The 22,253-nt window shown below is 44.3% G+C and overlaps 2 protein-coding genes across 2 annotated transcripts in view; one reads left to right on the top strand and one right to left on the bottom strand.

Annotated features, from left to right (window-relative positions):
* Positions 1-8,246, bottom strand: part of CFAP44 (cilia and flagella associated protein 44) — a 42,042-nt gene extending 33,796 nt beyond the window's left edge. The window contains 8 exon segments of the mRNA XM_032192601.1: positions 219-321; positions 1,379-1,541; positions 2,566-2,737; positions 3,437-3,538; positions 3,982-4,068; positions 7,985-8,033; positions 8,035-8,130; positions 8,196-8,246. Of these exon segments, the coding sequence (XP_032048492.1) occupies positions 219-321; positions 1,379-1,541; positions 2,566-2,737; positions 3,437-3,538; positions 3,982-4,068; positions 7,985-8,033; positions 8,035-8,130; positions 8,196-8,246 (823 nt within the window).
* Positions 8,247-9,086: 840 nt separating this feature from the next.
* Positions 9,087-20,964, top strand: ILDR1 (immunoglobulin like domain containing receptor 1). The gene is made up of 8 exons (XM_032192471.1): positions 9,087-9,132; positions 10,807-10,977; positions 12,267-12,416; positions 13,122-13,241; positions 13,395-13,541; positions 17,790-17,921; positions 19,326-20,134; positions 20,923-20,964. Exons 1-8 carry the CDS (start codon positions 9,087-9,089, stop codon positions 20,962-20,964), a joined length of 1,617 nt encoding a protein of 538 aa, XP_032048362.1.
* Positions 20,965-22,253: the final 1,289 nt, after the last annotated feature.

Raw genomic sequence — 22,253 nt, 5'->3', positions numbered from 1 at the left:
TCCTACTACTTAATAGTTCTCAGTTGGCTATTTCTACTGAATAAAGGCTTTCTCCAGTCCAGTAATGAAAAAGCTGGAAACCAGTGTTTCCTATTCTGCTGGGAAGTACGAAAGGGTTGTAATTCTTTCTAAACTTGAAGTGGACCACTACTCCATCTGCTGGGATCTATAAACACTGGCCCATTTGCGTAAAATGAAAATAGTTCTTATTACACTACCTCGTAGTATTCTGTAGGGCCTCAGTGAAGGATAGTCGTAGACGATGAGGTTTGGTTTCTCTCCTTTTTCTCCTACTGCGAAGTACTGCTTAGTAGGGTGTGCCTTGAAAAAACAAAAGTCCTGTTGCATGTTGTAATGACATCTTTGTCTTTATTCTGACAGTTAAGTCATTGTATTTGCTCACACATTAGTCAAAAGATATTGCTTTAAGTACTAGGTTGCATTTTTCTGTATGTTTGTCCTGAACAACTGCCAATCTATTGCTCAATACCAGAATCAAGTTACTATACAAACACAACGGTAAAACCATTATGCACACAAAATGGAATTATTGTGCATATACTGCAGAATCATGATGAATTGTGAAACTGTACAATAATCTCCTTTATTATACATCCTTTTGCTATTTCTACCTCACTCAACCCACCGGCTGATTATACCATGTGCATCATTTGGGCCAGCAGCCATCTATGTGGAAAGCTGCAGAAAAGCCATCCTGAATTTTGTTCTGAAGATAGACAGATGTACCTTAATTCTCCATGAAAGGCTGCTTACAATGGAGCAGAACAATCTGAGGCTGGTATCCTGAAAGCCTTGCTCATATGGAATACTACATGCACACATGGAATACAACTGAGAGATGGCAGAGCTGTTCACAGGGAAACGTGCCACAAAACCAGAGACAACGTTTGAGACTCAGGCTTTTCAATGGAGTTTTACTGGAGTGAAACAAGATACTTCTTCTCTTCATTTATCTAGGTACTTAATTTTCTAAATTTCAACTGCAGGCAAGACACTAAGTTAGTATCAGCTGTGAACAGGAGAAGTTCAAGTGTTCAACAAAAAAAGTTGATGAGCCAAAATATTAAAATAAGAAAATATGAATGCAATAGGGGCTAAAATGAATCCTAGCTGGCACATGTCAGTCCTTTAAGGTACCTGGGCCTGAGACAGGTACACAGATATTTGTGCTCTGCCAATCATACTGACAGGCTGAGTAGCTTGCAATGCATGGTCCACACATCCCTTTAATCCATACCATTTTCTTATGTATATGTGCAACTACAGAATATTCCATCAAGCAACCAAGAGACCATGCCACTTTATAGAGAGGGACTAGCATCCTAAAACAAGAAAAGAAAAAAAAAAAAAGCCATACCGTTATAAACCCAATTCCACCTCCACTGCTGCTCCGGAGATAACTTTGAGATTCAGTTCTCAGGTCCAGGAGCACTACCTGGTTGCCTGCTATATATAGCAGTGTTTGGCTGTCCATCGCCATCAGGTTTACGCTTCTTTTGCAGTCATATCCAAAAGAATGTCTGAGAAGAATGTAATAAGAAAAAGCTTTGACACTGGCTTTCTAGAAAAGCTTACTAAGTGGACAGAAATGCTTAAATCAACACTGAGACGAATACTTAGCCTGGTGACTAAAAGGCTGATGGCAATAGTTTTCTTCAATATACAGTGAAGGTAAACTATATCAAGTCTCTATAACTGAGAGGAAGGCAGAAGTGTAGACCTTCTAAAACCTGTGATCCATCCTTCCATCTCCATTACAGGGTACACTTCTTGCCTCTGCTGGACTCTTTGGGGCTGTAAGGAATTCATATTCTAACAGTTCAGCAATCCATTTTCAAACGAAGTATAAGAAATGTGCATCAGATTACTCGTAACTATTGTACAGTTGAGATTTCAAACCAAGGAGCTACTCAGGCTCACTTCTTTGATGTCTACAGGCAGATGTAGAGAAGGGGAAATCCAGTCTTCAACAGCAACTTCTCTGTGTCTGCAGAGAAACCCACCAACACTTGCGAAAGTCACATATCATATCCAATTTGACTGTACCTAGCAAAGAACTTATTATAGCTCTCAATTGATTGGCATCACTTCCTTCATTCCACCAACTTAGGTCTTTTGAGCAGCAAGCTACAAATCTACATAGTTTCTTCTGCACTTCTTCCTTAGCAGTTCTGTGAAGAAATACGAGGTACACAGCTGTGTACTCACCCCAGCTGCTTGGGGAACAACAGTATATAAAGGCAGAGCTTTGCTGGGGATATTCTTACCCTAGTTCTCTGCCTAATCACATTACCTTGACTGATCTAGTCCTATGGTATTACTTACTAAAGTAATAATTATGCCTAATAAGTAATATTTATGAGGTCTAGACAACGTTGAAGATTAAACTCATCCAGGACCATGACTGGTCAGGATTCCTAACTGTTTCAACCAAAGGTATCCTACGAACACCACACAGGTACTCCATATTATACAATTTTAAAAACACATATTAAGAAATCCTTAGCTTTAAATCTGCACAATTTTACTCAACAGAAAGGATACTCAAGAGTAAGAAGGTTAATTGGTATCCCAGAGTCTTCAGTGACAAATGGCCGTGAATGTACATCTTCACTGTTATAGAAGAAAGTTTCCGATATTTTCTTTTCTATCTTCTCAGGGCCTTTTTCTGCCTCCGGGGCTACTTCAGTACTATCTTCTTCTTCCAAATCATCTGCTGCATGTCAAAAGTGGGAATATAAAGAAAATTTATACTCGGCATAGATCAGCATAGCTAAAAATGGGGGCATTTTGTCTTAGTGACAACCTTTCCTGAACAGCCTATAGCAAGCCCTCACTCCAGCTTTTAAAGACTTCACTGTAAATAATCAAATCTGAAGAACTTGCAGGAAAAAAAAGATTGAGAATGTTTTAAAAACATTGCTTTTAATACTGAAGTAGTTCAGCTTTCTTTGGTGCTTAGGTCTCTGCTTTAGAAACCAAATAGTATTGCAAATATCTCTTTTCAGCAGCTACTGAATGTACATAATCATCGAAAACTAGTAAAAGCACATACTCTGCTTTTTTCACATACAGCAGACCACCATAAGATATAATTGTCCCAGAAAATGCATGCTTGATAAAAGTGCATTCAAGTTAGATACCTCAGACTGAATTCCTATTACCTATTTTGCAAGCTTTTAATCTTATCTATTTTTTTTCCTCAACCAACAGAGGTGTCAGATACCAGCAAGGGGAAGGAATAAAATGAAGTACATGAGGTAAGCCAAAGAAAATGAGCAGTGAAACTCAGCTGCAATGTGATGGCACCAGTCTGATATGCTGTTTATAACAACAGCAGCCAAAAAGGAAAACTAGAAAGCAGTGGGATATTTAAGTTTAAGCCAACGTCTCTTCAGTGGAAAGCAGTACCCACCAATGCTCTCTGTGTCTGATACCCCTTCCTCCCCTTCCTCCACATCTTCCTCCTGTTCCTCTGCAGGTGGTGACTCCTTTGGAAGACTAGTTCTGCTTTCTTCTGCAAAGGAAAATTGGGATCATTGTCTCTTGGGTATGAATTCATTTGACTAATTTAATACAGTTCTACAGTAGTAAAAATTAAAAAAAAAAAAAATCCCTTCTATCAAAAAATGGACTTCCTGCTGTTTAACATCAAGTATAGGCAGAAGCTTGCTTTCTGATAACTGTATTTTAAAACTTAGGAGGAGGAAGGAAAGAAACACATCCCATAACAGGAAAAAGGTATAATAGAAAGATCAAACAAATGCCAAAGTAACATGCCAACGTAAGCATCAAAAATCTTTCAAAGATCCACAGGAGACTCGCTAGTGGGTTCTGTTACCCATGCTATCAAAATCTAGCGTGTTAGATGACATGCAGGGTGGACTCAAATAGACACTGGACAGAAGCAGCTGTAGGTTCACTACTGGAATCACTGTATAACTGCAAAAAAATACTCACGGACACCACTGGGATCTGCCTGTGTACCTTCTGCTGGCTTCTCATCTGCTCCCTCCTGTTCACCTGGAGATGACATGTCTTCTTTACCTGGTGGCAGTAAAGAGGAATTTCTAGTATTTTTGCCTTCATCTGCCAGGTAGACTATTTTCATTTCCTCTCAAATGCTCTGAGATTCCCACATATAATTGTGCTCTGTCTGTATACTACAAATATGAATAATCCTAGGAGTTGTCCTACTTTACAGGGTGAATTTGTTGTTTCAGTTTTTAAACCTCTGGGCTCTGTGTACATGGCTACAGACAGACTTTCATCTAAATACTGTGTAACAAGGGAAACGAGAGAGGCACACCTTTTTGGGCTTCTATTTAGGGTACTGGGGTGAGATTTGTTTCTGAGAGAACAAAGCTGTTCTTCCACCTTTCTGGTAGACTTCATAAAAATATCAGTAGACAGATATTCTGGGATCATCAGACATCTTGAATGGAGAAGCAGGAGAGATGAATCCTTAAAAAAAAAAAAAAAAAAAAGTTTTAATTTTTATAGAATGTTTCTTCAAAACATTCTATACTGAGTTAATAAAATTAACACAATTAAAAAAAAAAAAAAAAAGAAAAGAAACTGCTTAACTAACTCCCTCCATCAATTCTTCAGCTTTCAGACTATTATTTTCAGAGTGCTACAATTTCCCTAGTTACCCCTGTCCTCTGGGGTAGGAAAATTGGAATTTTTCAAACACAAACCAAGCACGTTGATCATTTATATAAATTTCTCTCTGAAAGAAGCCAAAGAAGATAAATGTTGTGTTTATTCTAAATTTGTTCACTTTTTGATTTCAAATATGGTCTCTATTACAAAAATAAAAATAAAAAATAAAAAAATAAAATGAACATGGGAGCAATTTTGTACAAATACTAAAGCTGTAAAATATGATCAGAATTCAGGAAATTCATTAGTTGAATGAAAAGAAATCTAAATATTTAGAATAGCCAGAATGAAAGTGAATTTCTTTGTACGTGTGAGTTGGACTTCAATAGCAAGAGAAAGTCCCTAAAAATGCATTTCCCGTTTCCGGTATTGAGTCAGAAGCCATTTGAAAAAAAGATCTTTCGAGGTGTCTCAGTCTTTTCAGGTATTTCATGAAAAACAAAGTGTCCAAACATAATGCCACCCTCCAGAAAGACAGTGAAGGCAAAGAAATATTGCAGATGTGTTATTCATGTCACTACATGGTCAACCCACCCTACACAATCTTCATCTGAAGGCTCTGAAGCTTTTCCAGAGTCTGACTTGGCTGCATAATTTCCTTTAAGATTTAAAATGAGCTTTTACCACTTGGGAATGACGAGAAAGACTTGAAAATAGCCATGCAGAAAGTTTTAAATTCAGAAAACAAATCAAAAGAGAACAATTCCAATACATCTCCAAACATTTAAATGAAATTCAGGAGTTTTTAGTGAGCTAGTAGAACTGGTATCATTGCAGTTGAAGGAATAGTTTCGCACTAGTTGCATAAATATATGGTGGAGTGTTCAGAGACCTGGATTCTCACTCCAAACCCTGTAACGATGTGAACAATTTGCAGCAGCCATTTCACCTTTGGCTGTCTCGCTTATCTCTTGTGAAAAATGAGATAATAACACTTACCCTTCTTAGCAAAGTGTTTTGATATCCATAGAGAAAAGTGCTATAACATTTCACATTATTGTAACTAATTAGCAATCATTTATCTTCTAAAAATTAAGACTAGGAGTAGCTTTCATTATAAATTAATTCAACTCTGGAAAATGCTTTAGGCTGAAAGGGGATCTGAACATTTCTGCCTGCATCGATATCTGGGTTCCAGTCATAGAAAGCTACTGCAGTGTTCACTGTGCATGTTACTGTGATGGCATTCAAACACTGTGCCAATAAAAATAATAATAATAATTTAATTTGATTTTAAGACTGTGGGGAGGTTCAAGAGAGAGATGTCCACTTTTGTTGCAGATTCTGGGTTTCATGGATTGACTGATCCAAGAAAACTTCCATGCACGTTCACTGTGACAAAGGCATGCATCTCTCTGAATGCTGATTTTATTTTCCTGTATATATTTCACAAGAAAGTTTTCCTAAATAGCCTCGAAATAAGACTTTTGATACTGAAAACCGAGACAGTGGAAAGCAAAGCGACTATGACAGTTCTAGTGGGGAAAAAACAGGCTGGTAATCAGAAATTTTTGTCAACCCTAATCATACCGTATGCCTGACCACAACGTTTTTATTTTTTCCCCTTCCAATCCTAGTAATTCAACAAACTGACTTAGAATGCTGTACCAGATCCATATCAGTTCTACTGCCTTGCTTTCTGACAACTCACTCAGGAGTGAATTCAGGTTTTCTTTGATTCAGTGACCAGTGCGACAAACTGTGAACTCAGGCAATTTAAGGGAAAATGAAGTTTTGCTGTTCTCTTGGCTATGTTCTCAAAAGCCGTAGATCACCTCAGAATGGAGAAATACGTTCATTTGGGTATGTTCTCTCAGTTATTTCAAAACTAAGAGGGCTCATTGGTAATTTTGCTGCCACACAGAATCCTTACACACAGAAGCTTCTTCACAAATTCTCAGTTAACTTGGACATTAAGAGAACTCTCTTTTCAGGCAACTGTTTCATTTATGCCTTTATTCATTGTGAAGGAACTCAGCTGATCCTAAGACTCTGTTTCCCTGTATTGATTCCAGCCCTGACTCCTTTTAGCACAGTACTATAAGCTTCATGGGCTGGCCACTGCTGTCTTTCTGGCCTGGAGGTAACACTGACCTAAGGATTGAAACGCTCTGCTATCGTGAGAGTTGTCTGCCATGGGGAATTACATGCTTTTCATCTGTCCCAGGCTAAAGCATCTTCCTCAAGTCTAGCTCTGCTTTGGAAATGTCAGATTTCTCCCTGTCTGTCAAATCATGCTTGTTTAACTCAAGATATAGTCCTCTCAGCAATTTTTTCTGCCTCTTCCTTCCTTTATTTTTTTTTAAATGAAAATCACACTATTCAACAACTAAGAATTCCTTTTAGCCTTCAGACCACATCACAGCACATCAGCAGTTTACTGGGCCAACAACAGAACACGTGCAAACAGAGTTTTGCAAATCTTAACTTCACTCAAAAAGAAATTAAAATCTTTAAAGTGTTCATATACACAAATACATGAGGCTTTAGCTATCCAGTCCCGTCGGTGTGTCACTATGTGTCTGCATTACCAAAAATTTACTATTAAGAGTCAGTGCCAGGCAATCAACCCAAAATCCCAAGGAAATCATTTTTCATAATAGAGTAGTGCTGTCTCTTATAATACGAGACTTGAGAGAGATGAGACTAACAGACAACACCAATTCTTGCAGCAATTAAGGTGAAGCATATAAAATATTTACTAGGTAGAGACTGAGGCAGCAAGGACAGGGCTACAAAGAAGGATTGAGACACATCACCTTTATTACAGCCTCGTTATCTCTTCTGATACCCAACAGAGAGAGAAAAGAAGGGGACGGGAGAGATCTGCTTAGAACCAGGCTGTTGTTGCGGATATTCAAAGCATTTTCCTACGCAATGGGAGAAATCAAACCAAACTCTTGATTTCCAGCCCGGCGACTAACCCAGCCCTTTGCACGATCACGCAAGCAGACGTGCCGAGTCTATGAGAGCCTGCCCCTGCGAATAAAGGTTAGTTACTGGTTTTCTATTAAAGGAAAACACGGAGCGTGCGGTATCACCGCGGCTACTCATTAACTAGGGGAAAGCCATAAAAACGAGCTGCAGCGGGCAGTAAAATTAACTGCCCCTTCACACCCAGACAGGCAAAACCAACAAAGCCCACCACTCTTCAGCGGCAGGGGGTTGCCCACGCCAGCTGCAGAGCTCCCCTCGTGTTTTAATGCCGGGATTTTGGGGCCAGGGGCTCCCTTCATGGCAGGGGGGTGCCCACAGGGCAGGGGGGGCCCCTCACGGGCCCAGCCCCGCCGCCCCCTACCTGGGGCCGGCTCCAGCGCGGCGTCCGCGGTCTCCAGGCAACGGCCCCGACGGCGCGCGGAGCACCATGGGAGATGTAGTTCGGGGAGCGGCGAGGGTGGCGCTGCTCCCACCATGATTTAGAGAGGGGTTTGTGTGGGTTTGGGACTTTTTTTTTGGAAAAGGAAGATACCTTTCAGGCAGCCTTTTCAAAAAATAAGCGGAAAACCTACTTGATTCCCCAAACTTTCAGCGTTTTCAAATATTTCTTGAAGTATTCGCATGCACGAACGCAGTTGAAATGAGGCGAGCTTTACAGCTGGCTTCCTACCTGCTCCCACACGGTGGTCGGTCTTTCTGAAGACAGCAGAGCCCGTACAAAAATCTATATTGAGGTCTCCATCCGTATCCATTTGTCCCATGGATAATGGTGGCTTGAGTTCTGCCCCATGGCTGCCGTCAGGAGGGATGCTGCTCGGCGTGGTGTGGGTGCAGAACCCATGGAAGTCATTTCACACCTGTGTAAAGTGCCTTGTGGGCACAGTTCAGCTCAGCACTCAACCCCATCCTCGCCATCGCCTCCAGAAACAACAGCCACTAAAGATGTGACCCCAACGATGGCCCTACGAGAGCCACTAAGAAGCCAAGACCACACCAACACTCCCCTGCATCCCACAGCTCCCACATGGGGCTGAAATGCTCCTGGGCACAGGTGGGAGCCCTTCCACACCAGATTTCCTCTCACAGTCGTTTCTGGGGAAGAAATCTGCAAACGCAGAGCTCCAGGATCAAAATGCCTCCACCTGAGCTCCAGGAGAGCAGCCACCTGCCACCTCCCGCTGTGGAGGTTGGCTGTCAGCCACCACCACCTACACACTATATATATATATATATATAAATATATATGCGTATTATATGTATATGTAATATGTATATATTTTAAAGCGGTTCCTGAAGCTGTGAGGCCAGTATCTGCCCGCCCAGGTGCGGAGGAGGAGGAGGAGGCGGGGGCGGGCGGCAGGGAGGGGACAGGTGGCACGGGAAGGGGAGGACCCGGGCCAGACCCGGCCGGTGCTGGAGGAAGAGGAGGAGGAGGAGGAGGAAGAAGAAGAAGCAGCCCCGCCATGGCCCTGCTGCCGGCCTGCCTGCTGCTGGCCTGCCTGCCGGCCGGTGAGTGCAGCAGGGCGGCGGGATGGGGGCTGCCAGCCTCCCCTTCCTACCCCCCCGCACACCTTGGGGCGAGCGGGCTGGGGTTGAGGGCATGGGGTCGCCCCCTTTTTGCCCAGTTTGGGGTTAGGGTGGCCTGGCCCCGGTCCTGAGCTTTCCTTGGGGCAGGGCGGAGGAGCAGTACCCGTCCCGGCAGGGCGCACGGGCTGGTTTCGGTGCCCTAAAGGTGCGGCCGGCTCCCGGCCCAGCAGGAAGCGGCCTCGCCTTGGGGCAGGGAACAGGCATGGGGGGAGGGCTCTTGCACCTCGGCCACATGGGGTCTGGGAGCTTGGGGTCTGCTTTTGGGGACCGAAACTATCGCTGTGCCTCCGGGGTTTGAAAGGAGCCCTTTCAAACAGAGCTTTGGTTTCAGTAAGTGAAAGTTACGCAGGGGTTTTGCGTTTCCATGAGCCTCAGCAGGTCACGATTCTTATGGCAAAGATCTGTTTGGTTGCCACCGACATCAAGGTTTTGAGGGTTCGGATTTTGGTTTGGTTTCTTGTGGTTTCCCACACAGATCCTGTGCATCAGCTGCTTCACAACGAAAGCAGAAACAAAGTGCATACAACTTAACATACAATGCAATTAAACAAGAGCCACTGCAACTAATCACCAGCCCTTGTCTTGCTACAGCACTGTAAAAACTACATTAGCCTTGCTTTTGCTGGAATTCTGCACAGCTGCTGCTATTTTTGTATTTAAGTGTCTGTGTGTATGTTTTATTTTTCAGAAAAGCCTTGAACTCAGAGTTTACCAGGTCCTCTCTGTGTTCACATGGCATTTTTTAAGCAAAAGAGCTCTCTCTGCTGTGCTTCGAGTTGGTTGGCCAAGAGTCTTACTTCAAGCTAGAAACTGAGCAAGCACTGCACTGCCAGTATCCTACTGCAACGACTTGTTGAGGCAATGCTGCACCTCCAGCTATATGGTTTCTACCTGGTAGAAACTGCCTGGAGCATACTCCATGCAGCCTAGGAGGATAGTGAAAGAGGGATGCTTGCAGATGCGATCCAGATGTTATTACATATTCCCTTATCCCTGTGCTTATCCTAAATATATGGAATAAAGGGAAAGACTTTGAATACGCAATCCAAATCAAGTGCTTGTTCGTGACCCTTTTGGTTGGTGCCCTCCAGACCTCCCCCTTTCCTTCACTCCTTCCCTGCTGTCATGCTCCCTGGTCAAGAAAGCACCTAGCATAGTACTATAAGCCATGCCTTGTTCTCTGGGATGAATTCCAAACAGGGCATCCTACACTCGCTCTGCGCTGTTTGTATTGCCTTATCAAAGGCAACTGTTGATAACTTCACTATTGTTTATGACAAGCACAACTTACTCTATTATCAAAGTTTAAACAAGATAGAAATGTCTCTGGAGTGTGGCTAAAATAAAGCATAGCTTATGAGAAACTTTGTAAAATCTTGCTCAGTGGATGCTGTTGCTTGGGTAGAAAATGCTGTGGAAGTTTTTGTGAATGAGTTCTAACCATGCACAACAACAGTTTCGTTAAAATGAGGTGTTGTAGACGCCCGTGTGAGGTAAAGAGAAGCGTTATTTCAGTTGTGGGTCTGGTCCAGAGTGAAAGTTGTGATGTGATGTCTGCTCCTGAGGGCTGACTGCCTTCTGTTTTCTTGTTTGCAGGTTGTCTCTCCCTGCTGGTGAGCGTGCAGGATACTGAGCGTTACACCACCTTATTTGCCAGCGTCATCCTCAAGTGTGATTACAGCACCTCAGCACAGCTGCAGGACGTCGTGGTGACCTGGCGCTTCAAATCCTTCTGCAAGGACCCCATCTTCGACTACTACTCAGCCTGTGAGTGTCAGGGGTGTCCTCCAAAGACAATGGAAAAAGAAGGGGCAAATGGAGATTTTCAAATGGAGAAGAAGGGGCAGGCAGACTTACTGGGGAATACAGGCTGTTGACCTCTTCCTAACCACAAGCCAGGTCTGGTTGGTGGTATTTCCCCTGGCTCCAAGAAAAAGAGGTTATGTCTGTGATTTTCTCTGCAATGTCAAGGCTTTATGATCCTGTTTCATAGAAATCCCAGCCAAATCAGTTCATCTGTCCTCCTTGTCATCATACCAGCAGGCAGTGAGATTCAGCTGTGTTTGACGCATCTCAAACTTGGCAGCCCCTCCTGCTTCTGCTTATTTGTCCCACAACAGGTGGACTTGATGATTCCATGATGGGGCACAGGGTTGGAGCTAGAGTCCAGTTACTGGGTGTTACTGATTTTAGGAAGAAATACATGCGTTTTGGAGGGCAGAAAGACTTCTAAGTGATAGCATTTAGTACCTGCAGCAGCGCTCCACGTGCAGACATTGTGGTGTGTGCAGCCTTGTTTCAGGGATGTTTCTGGTTCTTAAGATGGTAGGTTTAAGATGGTCAACCTTAGCTTAATTTTGCCCTTAAAAATGAATTCACAATTTGTCTTTTCTTCTCTTCATTGCAAACAGATAATGCTGTCTGAATGCTGTCTCCTCAAATCTCAGCTTCCAAATGCCTGGCTGTTAGATTATACCATGAATCTCTCAAGAGAGAAATTGCCTCTAGTCCTCCGTTAATGCTGTTGGGCCTCTCCACATAGTCCTGAACTGGATTGGAACCCAGATGATGGGTTCTTTTTTGTCTTTAGAAGCCCCACAACATGTAATGGCATACAGGAGAGACAGGGAGATAATTCCTACGGCAGTTCATGTATGTCTAGATACTTTGGTAAACACATTTACGGTTTTATTCCAGTAGTCCTGGGAGTTCTGTGACTTTTTTCTTTGCAGTTTATCTTCACATTGGTACCTGCCCTTTTCCCTACCATTATTATCTTCTTTCCATTGTTCTTTCTGCTGTGAGCACATGAGCTATCTCCACTGCAGCTCCTACATTCTCAAAATCTTCCGTTCCTGTGGCTCTACCTTTGTTTGCTTTTAAGCACCCCAAAGCAACTTGTCCTTGCCGTTTTGAAGCCATGCTTTCTATTACTGAACAAAAGCAAATGCACATGCACATTCAAGAATTTTCAAAAAGTTTTCATACTGCTTACCAAGGGGATAAAAAAATAAATTTGAGATAACTTGGCATTTTTTCTGGTGATGTGTTTATAGCGTACCAGGCCGGTTTAGCTCTTGGCCAGGACCCTTCTGATGACTGCAACGACAGCCAGCGGAAGGTGCGCGTTGTCATCCAGAAATACGGACAGAATGAGCCTGTGCTGGGCGTGGACTACCGGCAACGGAAGATCACCATTCAGAACCGTGAGTGGCTTGGCCTCACAGGCAGGCAGTGAGCTCAGTAACTATCCCATAGCTGGGCCTATTAAGTGATGAGAAGCATAAATGGGGCTGCCATCTGGAGCCATACGTACTCTGTGAGGTGGCAATGGAACAAGAATTATGAAGGGCCAGCTCCCTTGTACCCAAATGGCCCAAGGGTGCTGGGGGTATTACAAACTAAGGCTGAGTTGAGGATGTCTGAGCATTTTGCTGAAGGGCAAAGGTAAGCTGAGGAGTCTGGAGGCCAGAAAACAGTTTTCCTTTAAGTACTGCGTGGTTCTCCACTCCATGCTGCCCCTGGAGCAATAGCTGTTGCTACTGCCAGGGAGCTACTGGGATGTCTGACCTAATGGGGACCGTGATCTCTGTTCCAAAACCAGTGTTGGCAGCATCCATTTTAACACCCATCACCTGGTAGCACTCTGGTATTTTCATGGCACAAAGAATTAGCCACACTTGTAAGTATCATTGCCTTCCAGCAAGATGAAGAGAAAAGAACTGGCAGTTACTGCTATTTACAGAAGTTCTCAGTGGTCTCAGAGGGGATTGTCTGAAAGTGATGGCTACCCTTGGGGAGAGGGGAGATGCAGTACTGAATGTTGGCTGCAGGCAGAGGGCCCTCCTAGAGTGGGGTCTGAAAGTGTCAGTCCCAAATAGTCTGCTGACCTCTCAGTCCTTCTTCCACAGGGGCAGACCTTGTCGTCAGTGAGGTCATGTGGTGGGACCATGGCGTGTACTACTGCACTGTGGAAGCACCAGGAGATACCTCAGGCGATCCAGACAAAGAAGTTAAGCTAATTGTGCTGCGTAAGTGCCAGTGCTCTGTTGCCTGGGTAGCAGATATCTCCTCCTGTTCGCTTCCTCTTCACCCAAAGATTTCTCCAGTGGTGGAGAGGTACTTTGTAATTTTCTGCACCCAGGTACATAAGGATCCTCTTTCTCTCTCCGTTTCTCCCACAGACTGGCTCACAGTACTTCTCATCGTCCTCGGTGGCCTCCTCCTCCTCCTGCTGATAGGAATATGCTGGTGCCAGTGCTGCCCCCAGTATTGCTGCTGCCACATTCGGTGTGTCTGCTGCCCAACCCGGTGCTGCTGTAATGAGGAAGGTGAGGTACCAGCAAATATGTCTATTCATGGCTTCTGCAAAGAGAAAAGCCTGAGATGCAGCTTGCTCAGTTCCACTTTCTCCCTCCAGTTCATTGTCCGTATAGACTGAGGCATTTATATGGGCAATGTAACATTCATAACAACTTCATTTGAGACTAGAGATAGAGAGAGAAGGGGAGCTAGGGACGTGGATCCCATCTTGCACCTCCATGTCCTACTTTCAGGAGTTTGTTCCCACTGCCACCTCATTGCCAGCTTTGCCCATGTCATCCAGGGCATGGTCACTGGCCTTTCGTGAGTAGCTCAAGACTGTTTTCATCTCTGTTTTGTGGTTCTCATGCCTGTGCACACGAGGAAGGCAAGCAAATACCTTGTCCTTATTGTGATGTTACTCTCCAAACTGGCCTAATCTTGAAGTGTGTTGCTCCGAGAGGTACTTGTATAAAAATTGGATTTTTGTTTCTTATTGTCATTTTTGGAGATACCTCTTTCACGAGAAAAAGGTGTTTTGTTTTTTTTTTTTATGGGGGAAGGAAGTGAGAAAGATGGTCTGTCGTGGTGGTCAACACTGCAAATGCTTTCTGAAACTTATCAGCAACACAAGGTAGAATACCCCCGCAGTTTACACAATTTGATAGAAACAAAATGCAGCAAATGCATTTACGTACCACTGAAGTCATCAGTTTCTTCCCTGGATGCTGCAAGAAGATTTGTGAACAAGGAGCTGTGTTTCTGGTTTCCTTTTAACTGCAAAAGAATTACTTGGTATACCTTGGGTGTTAGTAGGCTTTCTAAGAGCTAAAAGAAGCACCTGTGAGAGGTTTAGATGGAAGTTTAATCTGTTTAGCCTTTTCAAAGAACCACCAGATGACCTCATTTGCTAAAGGCAAAACCAAACACAATGCTTTCTGGGGCTTTATGGGCTGTCAAGTGAAACATATGGTGGTGAGGACGCTAAGCAAATTTGGCAGAGAAATTACTTTCCATGAGGGGAGAGAGGTGATAGAGATGAAAGACTCACACCTCCAGACTTCCTAGTTTTCATCAAAAAAGGATTCTGAAAACACATGAGCTTTTTTGGAGGGTTTTCTTTTCTGTAGGAGGTGATGGCGTGCTCCAGGGTGATGCTTTTGTCTTGCCTGCCTCCTGCTTAGGATAAACCTGAGATTCTTGTGCGGTTCCCAAAACCTCACCCTGCTCACGAGAGAAGGTACAGGTTCAGCCTCCTTGACTGGCTGCTGGATTCTGTGACTGTAATTTCCATCCCAGATGCCTGCCCTCTTTATCATCCACTTTGCAAGGGATCCTTATGATTGCTCCCTTGCTTCAGTGCTCCTTCACTTCATCCTGCATCTGACTGACTTTTTGGCCTTCAGAAAATGAATTGGAGACTTAAAAAACAAGAGAAGATTGAGATGGGAAGCATCTCAAAAACCAGTGCTGAGGAATAACAGTTCCACACAACTGAAGAGAAGGCAAAAAAAATCCTCAGTTAAATCTTAGAATTACAACCCAAGTTGTGGTTGATTTCTTCCCACTTACTGGCCACTAGAGGGTAGCCTAGGTCTGCTGAATGGGCATAGAATACACTGAGGCAAAGTAGTTCTGGATGTTTTAAGTCAGGTCATCAGCTAACGTGATTTTGAACCTAGTAATAGAAGTGATTTGTTTGGGTAATTCAGAATTGGTGTTACAGAAATATTAAACATGCCCCAGGGGCAAACCAATTATACTCCCCATGGAAAACACTGTGAAAAGTCTGCTAGTACAGATACTGTGGTAAATACGTGTTTGACCTCCTTCTGTTCCTATTAGTTCCTTTTCTCCCATGGACTTCTCCTACTAATGAATTGGTGCACAAGGATGTATTTGCACCAGGGTCTGACGAAGTTGGAAAGTAAATTTTTAGAATTGGATTATTGTCCTGGCAGCTGTAAAGTCTGTCAAAGGTAAAGAACAAACTTTCTCTGCAGGGAATGGGTGGAAGAAACAACAAAACATCCTGCCAGCATTTTTCAGCAGGTATGTTTTGAAACTAGGGTGAAGATAAAAATGTTCACAAGCACTTTAGAAAAGAGATCTGTAACTTTACCTCCATTTTTTAAGTTGAGGGAACCAGAGTGCATAGTTCAGTGAGTTCATGCATCAGCTTCAAACTGGAAGGCAAAGCCTCTGGAGGAGGGAGAGAAGATGAGGTTATTGGAGTAAGTCTAAGATAATTCTGCATTTGTTCAACTGTAGGGATAGATCAGAGAATCACGGGCACAGAATTACTTTAATCCTAGCGAGTGCCTTCATACCCTAAGGAGGAGAACCTGCAGTGCAGTTGTTATGCTTGTAGCTGCTGGGTATTTCACTGCTCAGGCCAGACTGCATTCAAAACCCAGGTGCTAGAACATTCTCAAGGTGATAACCAGAGGAGTGGGAGAAGAACACAAGGCCTTTCTCTTCCTTTTCTGCCTCTTCATTTTCTTTTTTCTCTTCCTTCCAAGTTTGAAAGCTGAACTGGAGGAGAATCCCTTGGGGAAAAAAAGTAATGATTGAAGTTTGACATAAAAGTCTTGAAAACTGCTACCTCAGGCCACACTGCTTTGAAGAAAAATCACAGTATTTGGATTAAACCCCCTGAAGCCCCCAGCTGTGTAGTTCACTCTGTTTGGAGGCAAGCTGGAGAGGGGGAAGTAGCATGGAGTGAAGAACAAAGTGGAGCTGCATGAACTGGGGGGAAAGGAAAGGCTGTGTGGAGAGGCATGATCAGTCCCTGTTATTCCACAGGTGATGCTCTGTGTAAATTTAGTGAAACTGCTAAAGGAAGGCATATGTACCATCTGTTTAAGAAATGAAGTGCCACGTGAGATGAAGGGAGGAGTTGATACCCAAAGAGCACGCAGTCTAAATGTTGCTTGCCACAGATGAACCCAGGGGGCAGAATTAATTGGAGCTTAGCTGTAGCCTGGTTCCTTAAAGAAGGAAGACTTATGTAGTCAGCCTGTCTATCCCCAGTCTCTTCCCCTCCAGTAACTTTTAATTTTGTCAACTTCAGCCAGATTTATCAGAGGGATAAATGTCTCAAAGGCAATTACATTCCTGTCTCCTGAAACGTATGGGCAAGAATGTTCTGTTAGTGCCTTACAGGAGAAGAGGCTGCAGTGAAATTCTGCCTCTTCTGAGGCTTCAGAGAAGCCATATAAGAGAAATTTTGCAGAAGTCCCAATTACAGAAAAGTTTCACAGAGTAGTGAAAGACAAACCATGCAGAGTTGGGCTTTGTAAGGTCTGGGGCTTGCAGAATTTGCTGTACACTTGAGTTTTGATTGTACGTGGTAGAAGGAGTAAGATGTTTTTAGCTATTCTCCCACCCCCCAAAAAAAAAAAAATCATCGATGAGTGATGGTTTTGAAGATAGAGGTGGTAGGATTGTCTCTGTAGAGATGGAAGTGCTGAAAAGGTGAAGTGGGATTGGAGCCTGACCCCCTTGGTATAGGGGTCTGGAGTTCAGTGGTGGAAAAACAGTGAGGGAGAGGAATTTCCATAGAGTTTGCTCTTTTGTCTCACAGGACATTGCAGCTGAGAATATGAAATCTAGTTTGTTCACTAATTTGACCACCCTGTCCAAAGGGGTTTAAGTTTAGCAGTCAATGCTGAGGTAAAACAGAGAGAGGGACAACAAGAGCAGCTGAAAGACTAGGCAGGGAGAAGCTGAGTGCTTTGTCTGTGGAACAGAGAGGAAACAATTAAGGCTTCTGAGTGTGGTGTGGAAGATAAGATCTGGATAAAGCCTACATGAAGGGGGCAAGAAAGGTCTCATTTAGCTCTGGAGGACCGATGGAAAACTGAAAGAGTTTTAAGAGAGAAAAGTGTGCTATATGTCCTGCTGTCTGAGCTGTTATTTCACGCCTTTCTACGACTGTACTCATAATGAGATGGCAGGCAGAAGCCCTGCATTTGGTTACGTGCTGTGTACTTAATCATAGTGCTATTTGTTCCCAGTTCCTGGAAATGTACCCTAAATGTCTGGCAGTAACCCTTTCCTTCAGTTTTAGGTATCTTTTTGAAGCCATACAACTTCGTGTTGAAATTTCCTATTCTTTATTTTTAACCTTTGTCACCGGTTGGCAAGGGCTTTTCATTCTGTGAATTTTACGTACCCGATCACATTCAAAGGCTGTAGTCTTGTCAAGCAAAACGGCATGTGTACTGCAAGCTGGGCAAGGGGGAGTTGCTCTAAGCTTTCTTCCTCTTTTACAGCCCTGGAACGGCATCGGTTCGTGAAGCAGGCTCAGGCACTCGCGCCTTGGATGTCACCTAACGTGTTCTATGAAGGTGGCGATAGGAACTCGCAGCTTTCCTCTTACCAGCTGAACCCTCTACTGCAACGAGGTGAGGTCACGGGCATCATTTCAGAGGGAAGGAAGTCGGGATGAGAAGCAGGACACTTCTCAGACAGGTTCAGCCGTGAGGCTTCATCCTCTCTTGCAGAAGTGAGGAAGATGTTCCTAGCATGACAGCTCTGCAACATCTGTAGTGCTCTTTAGACTTGCCTGGGTGGATAAAGACAGGATATCTGTCTTAAGTGTCCTGCTAGACTCAGTGCCAGAGAAGTAGTTTAATGCTAACTAAGGCATAGCTTGTGCTACCCCACAGTGACTGCAGGGTAAATATACCCAGCTTATCTCCCTTCGTGTGGTAGAGGAGGGTACTGTCTCTTTGTTCTGCTGTGCTGGTCACGGTCAACTCCTTATAGCCAACATTGACATGACAAGAGAGGTGCAATTTGTTTGAGTTCTTATCAAATGTCTAGTCTTCATATGATTGAGGGCAAACTCCCTCCCGTGCAATAGATCTAGCCTGCAAGCAGTGAAGAATAAAGGACTCGTTGCTGAACGTGGAAGAACTTGCTAGATGTTCTGCCCCAAAATCCTACATCAGTGGTATATGTTTCTGCCTTAATGGAGGAGGAAAGATGGAGTATATGAAACTGTAGAGAAATAAGTAATAAAATAACTTACTCATTTAATAATCCCAGAAAATTAGGGGATTTCAATATAATTGTAAGACAGAATGCACTGAGACTTCTGAAGGAAATGCATGTGCGTCCTGGCAGAGTGCAAGGAACAACTAAATCGCTCAGGCTGTTTCTTAGCATGTTTCAGGTCAACTTTGAAATTTTAGAGGTGCTGAGTGGAAGGGAACTCTAAGGTCATCTCGTGCTGACTCTTGCTTACAGCAGGACTGACTCCAGACTCAGTCATATTAGCTGTGGTTTTGTCCAGCTGAGCCCTGGAAACCTGCAAGGATGGCGATTCCATGGTCTTTTGGGGTAACTGTTCCAGAGCAGCACCAGCTTCCTAGTGAAGAAACGTGTGTGTTTATGTGCATTTGTATTACAAAAAAAAACTTTTTCAGTATTGATCCATATTACTTCCAGTTCAGTGAAATCTAAGAGGAAACACCGAACTTTCTCTAATGTAAAAAAATATATTAAGAAAAAAATGGTGTCAACGCTGTAGGAAAAAACCATGTTCCTCTCTGAACGCGTTTCTTGGTGTTCTGGATGACTTTTATTTCTTGCCTCTGTGCTGCTCAAAACATAGATCCTGGCTGCAACTTACCAGTTACTACACTTTACAACCGCCGAAGGTAAGGTGTAGTGCTTCAGTTTGAAGAGCTCTTGCAGTGAGGAAGAGAAGAGAGGCTCAGAAGGGATTTAGCCAAAAACATGAGTTTTTTTTTCTTTATTGCTTCTCCTTGACTTGCTGCATTCCCTTGTGCTTTTATCCCTAGATGTGTCTCTGCACAACAGCCTCCCGCTGGCGCAGCCACCAGCTCAACTTGCCCCTAACAAGGGTGTTTTGGACTACCTGGAGTCTGAAATCCAAAAGCTGAGCCTGTCGCAGCCCCAGCCACCCCCCCACCAGCGGCAGGCCGTGCAGCCCAGCCTGCTGTCCTCCCTGGGCTCCGACGTGGTGCCACGCAGCCTAACAGGACCTCCTCCTCTGCTCGCCGACCGCGTCCCCTCCTCCCATGGGGGCAGCAACTCCTCACGGCCACCCAGAGATGCCCGCAGCTCCAGGCCTTGGGATTCAGCAGCAGAGAACAGGAGGGAAAATCGGAGGTGGCCCTTGGCGTCCAGCGGGGATTCTCGTTCCAGCTACAGTCGGGAGCCCCGGGACAGGCAGCGAGAGGATTATCCGCAGCGGCAGAGGACAGGCGGCTACACCAGCAGGCCCCAGCACTCCAGGCGGGATGCGTCACCCCCCCGCCGGACTGAGAGGGGCAAGAGCAGCAGCAGCAGCTGCAGTTTCTATTCGGAGGAGCCCAGGGAGCGCCCTGGCCACCATCGGGGTGGGAGGCGAGAGTACCAGCAGCACGCCGGGAGGAGCAATAGCTCGGGTCAGCGGAGGCACAGCTACTCTCCTCCGTCCCGCCGGGGGTCCTGGAGCTCCTCAGAGGAGCACGACCACGTCCCGGCGGCCAACCGCAGGCGGCGCAATCGGTCTCGGGACTGGCCAGAAAAACCCCCCAGTTACCGCTCGCTGGAAATCATCCCAGATCGGGACAGCAAGCACAGGGACGGCGTGGGACTGCGGTCGGTGAGTCAGCTGCCCTTTTTGCCCTCCCGCCGAAGGGAAGAGCTGGGTTCTGGGGTTGGGAGTGAATGATTGTTACTTTCTGCAGCCTGTTTCCTTGCCTTCAAACGGGTGTTGCATGGCTATAGTGTGTTCAGGGACAAAGTGAGAAGCTAAATAAAGTAGGTCACCTATCACATCCCACAAAGGATGACATGTTATACCCTCTCACTGCTGCCCCTACTTAGAGCCATTTGGGGTTCTGTGTGCTAGCATCAAGGTAAGATGCCTGAAGCTGCATGAAATAGGGTTTTAAGATCACGGGTGGCTGTAGTGGTGGGAAATGCATGATCCTTCAGGCCAGGTGGGTGAGAGTGACTTCTTTGTTGCAGCTCCTGAGGACTGGATTTGCATTATATGGGCAGTGAATAGCTATTGTTCGCATCTCATCTTGCCAGTTCACACTGGGACTATATTTCAGCCAGCATCCTGTGTGCAAGAAGCTTCATATCCAACTGCTAGCTTCTGAGACGCCACGTTCTCCCTTTTAAAAAATGTATTTTTTTTTTTAAACAAAAAAAAAAGTTAAATGTCCATTACTGCCTACATGCAGTATTTTACCAGGTGGCAGCCTTCAAAAATGGCTGCATTTTGCATATAACAATTTTCCCCTCTGAATTTTTTAAGGAAATGGAGCTCTAGAACCAGCTGGGATGTATGGGTGGTTTTGTTGTGGTGCTCAGAGCAGGTAGGAAGAAGCGTGTTTTCCGTCCATCCTTCCTTGTTCCTGAATCTTTTATTTTCTCTTGCAGGACAGAGGGAGTTCCCACAGTGCAAGAAGCATAGTCATTTAATGCCACTGCTGAAAGAACTGGGATTCCCAGTGGACTCCTCTTAGCTTTTCAGCTATGTGGGTTGGAACGGCTGCTTTTAATTGAACAGGCAACCAGCAACCAAGACAAAAGATGAAGCTAGTTCCCCGTAAACTTGTGACCCTGAAGAATTTATGTCTAGTGACCACGAAAGCAATATGTAATGCCTTTTTGTTACTGCTTTGATTTGGAGACTTAAGTTTTTAATGGGCTGTGGTCCACTGAAAATTTTCTATTGGAAACAGCAGAATTTTTTAATAAACAGTGTATTCCCAGACTTCAAAGAGAGACATCAGTTGCCTTCGTTAGGTACCCTGGCCCTACAAGGAGCCCAGTCTGTAGAATGCTGGTCCTTTGCACACCAGTTACCGGAGAACGACTCAGATAATCGCAGAGCTGTGAAGTCACAGAACACTAGAATAATTTTAAGTTGGAGGAGGCCTCTGGAGCTCATCTGATCAGGCCCCCTCAGAGTCTGGTGCAGGGAAGTACAACATCTCCTTTCGTAGGCCCTCTGTTATACTTCAGAATATGTAAAATTTCTGCTTCTGCCTGGCTATTCAGCATAGTTAGGCGTTTGCTTCCTTTTGTCTCTGGTAAGCCTCTCTCCCGAAAAGAAGAATCACAGTGATAGAAGGATGTACAACTGCCTTAATAAGGGCTGACAGGCACAATTGAAAGTTGCCACCTCATTCATCCTATATTGACTGAAACACCCTATCCTAAGCTTAGACCTTGATACCTATAGTGATGCTTGTTCTAGCCTTCAAAGCAGACTTGATTTTATTTGTAAATATAACAGGCTAAATTTACCAAAGCTTGGTTGACCCCACAGGGACTGAGCAGGGTATGACTGGTGTCCCTCATATGGTGGACCAGAACTTCCTTCAGCTCTAGGAAGCATGACTTTGGTGGTTGTATGCTTCCTGAGCTATCTACTCTTTTTTTATGCGTTTTATGTTCTCCCTTTGCTCGCTGTGCCATGTATTATATACATGGGGTGGGATAAAGTGCTCCGACGAAGTCTTACAGTCACAATTTTTACTGTTGTCTCCTTGATCTTTACCTCGACACACCAGTTCTGAATACATGGTGTATCTGATCTACAGCTAGGTTGTAGGGTTTTCTTATCTCCTACCTTGCAACCCGAACACAGGATTTCTCTGTGCTTTGAGACCAGCTGCAAAGGGGAACGGCTTACCATTTCTCTTTGTGATTCATCCCTTGTTTTCATTTAAGATGTGCTGGAAAAATTGATGTTCTCTGGGTGT

Source organism: Aythya fuligula, chromosome 1 (genome assembly GCF_009819795.1).
Source record: "Aythya fuligula isolate bAytFul2 chromosome 1, bAytFul2.pri, whole genome shotgun sequence".
NCBI lineage: Eukaryota > Metazoa > Chordata > Aves > Anseriformes > Anatidae > Aythya > Aythya fuligula.
The sequence above is the reverse complement of the archived record's forward strand: the minus strand, read 5'-3'. Positions and strand labels throughout refer to the sequence as shown.